Consider the following 1,568-nt stretch of genomic DNA (forward strand, 5'->3'; position numbering starts at 1 on the left):
TAGAGTCCAAATATTAGTAAAATTTTTTAACATAATTTAATTTTTTCGAGACAAAATAATTATTTCTTATTATTTTACTGGACTGAACATGTTATCCGGCCACCTCTTATGATCTCTCCTCTTAACAAAATAAAACTATAGTTTCAGAAAAATTAGAAAAAGTAAGCACAGTAAAAATGATTTTCAATAAATTGTTGAACAATTAATAAAATAAAATGCAAATAAAATTTATTATTTTAGAATAAGTTTCACTAAATTTTTGTTATTTAATTCTATTTAGATTTGTTTCAAAGCGGAGAGCACAACAAAAATCGCGTGTTAATTAACGGTTAACAATACTAGCTCCGTACGTAGACCAATTATATATGTATCAAATTAATTAATAATAATTAATACGCAAACGAAAAAGAAAAAAAAAGAAACCGTGTCCTACTTAATTTGACCAAGCAAAATCATCTCCAACGCCGACTCCAATTCAAACTAGACTCCAATTAGCTTTATTATTATTATTATCATTTCTTATATATATATACACCCCCTCTCCCAGCTAATACCAGATCCTTTTTGCAACTCTCTTTTACTCTCTCTCTCTCTCTCTTTCTCTCTTTCACTCAAAAAGCTCCCTCTTGATTTGTAGCCTGTTTTGCGCGCTTGGCTTTCATGTTTCTTGGCATGGACAGCATCATGAGCAAAGAGAGGCTGCAGCAACACCATTCATGGAAGAACTTGCACCTTCACTGGCCCTGGTCCTCAAAGAAATCGCCGCTGCCGCCGAAGGGCCACGTCACAGTGAGGGTCGGGGCCGAGGGGGAGAGGCGGCGGAGGTTCGTGGTGCCGGTCGGGCACCTTGAGCACCCGCTCTTCACGGCCATGCTCGACGCGGCCGAGGCGGAGTTCGGGTTCCACCAGACGGGCGCGATCGTTATTCCGTGCTGCATCGACTACTTTCGGTGTATCAAAAACGTCATCGACCGCGACGCTGCCGCCAGGGAAGAGCACCGGCGCCATACGAATCGGCGGTGCCAGCGCAGCCACCTTCAGCGCTTCGTCGCATGCTTTCGCACTTGATGCATGCATGCATGCATGCATCCATGGCTTGTGAGGGAATTGTTCATAAAAGAATATAAAACAAGATGTAAATAGAAAGACGATGGAAGATCAAATTCATTTATTTGTTTAAATTTTTGTATTTAAAGATTATTAATTGGAGCTTGTATATATATTGAGCTCTATTTTTTATATTACGTACGCTCTATTTTATGTTAGAGTTTGTGCACGGAGGAGGAAGAAATTAAGGAACAGCTAGAATTAGTCATTTGTAAAAATTTATTTTTCTCTTTGAATTAAATAAATTCTAGTACAGTTGAAATTCGATTTGTTTCGGACTGGTTTTCTTGTCCTTCTTTATCTTCTTGACGGGCGCGGAACATCCAACATCTAATTCGCCTTCCGCTTCTTCACCATTATTAAAGTCTTTTAATAAAATATTTTCGATCTTTTTTACAGATAATTGTTGTTATAATTTTGGTTTAAATTTATAGTTATATAAATTAAAATAAAATTGGGCA

At 37.4% G+C, this 1,568-nt stretch overlaps 1 protein-coding gene across 1 annotated transcript; it reads left to right on the forward strand.

The window, feature by feature from the left end:
* On the forward strand, positions 673–1,068 carry LOC109716660 (auxin-induced protein 15A-like). The gene has a single exon (XM_020242198.1). The coding sequence runs from the start codon at positions 673–675 to the stop codon at positions 1,066–1,068; it is 396 nt and encodes a 131-aa protein (XP_020097787.1).

Source organism: Ananas comosus, linkage group 10 (genome assembly GCF_001540865.1).
Source record: "Ananas comosus cultivar F153 linkage group 10, ASM154086v1, whole genome shotgun sequence".
NCBI classification, from domain to species: Eukaryota; Viridiplantae; Streptophyta; class Magnoliopsida; order Poales; family Bromeliaceae; genus Ananas; species Ananas comosus.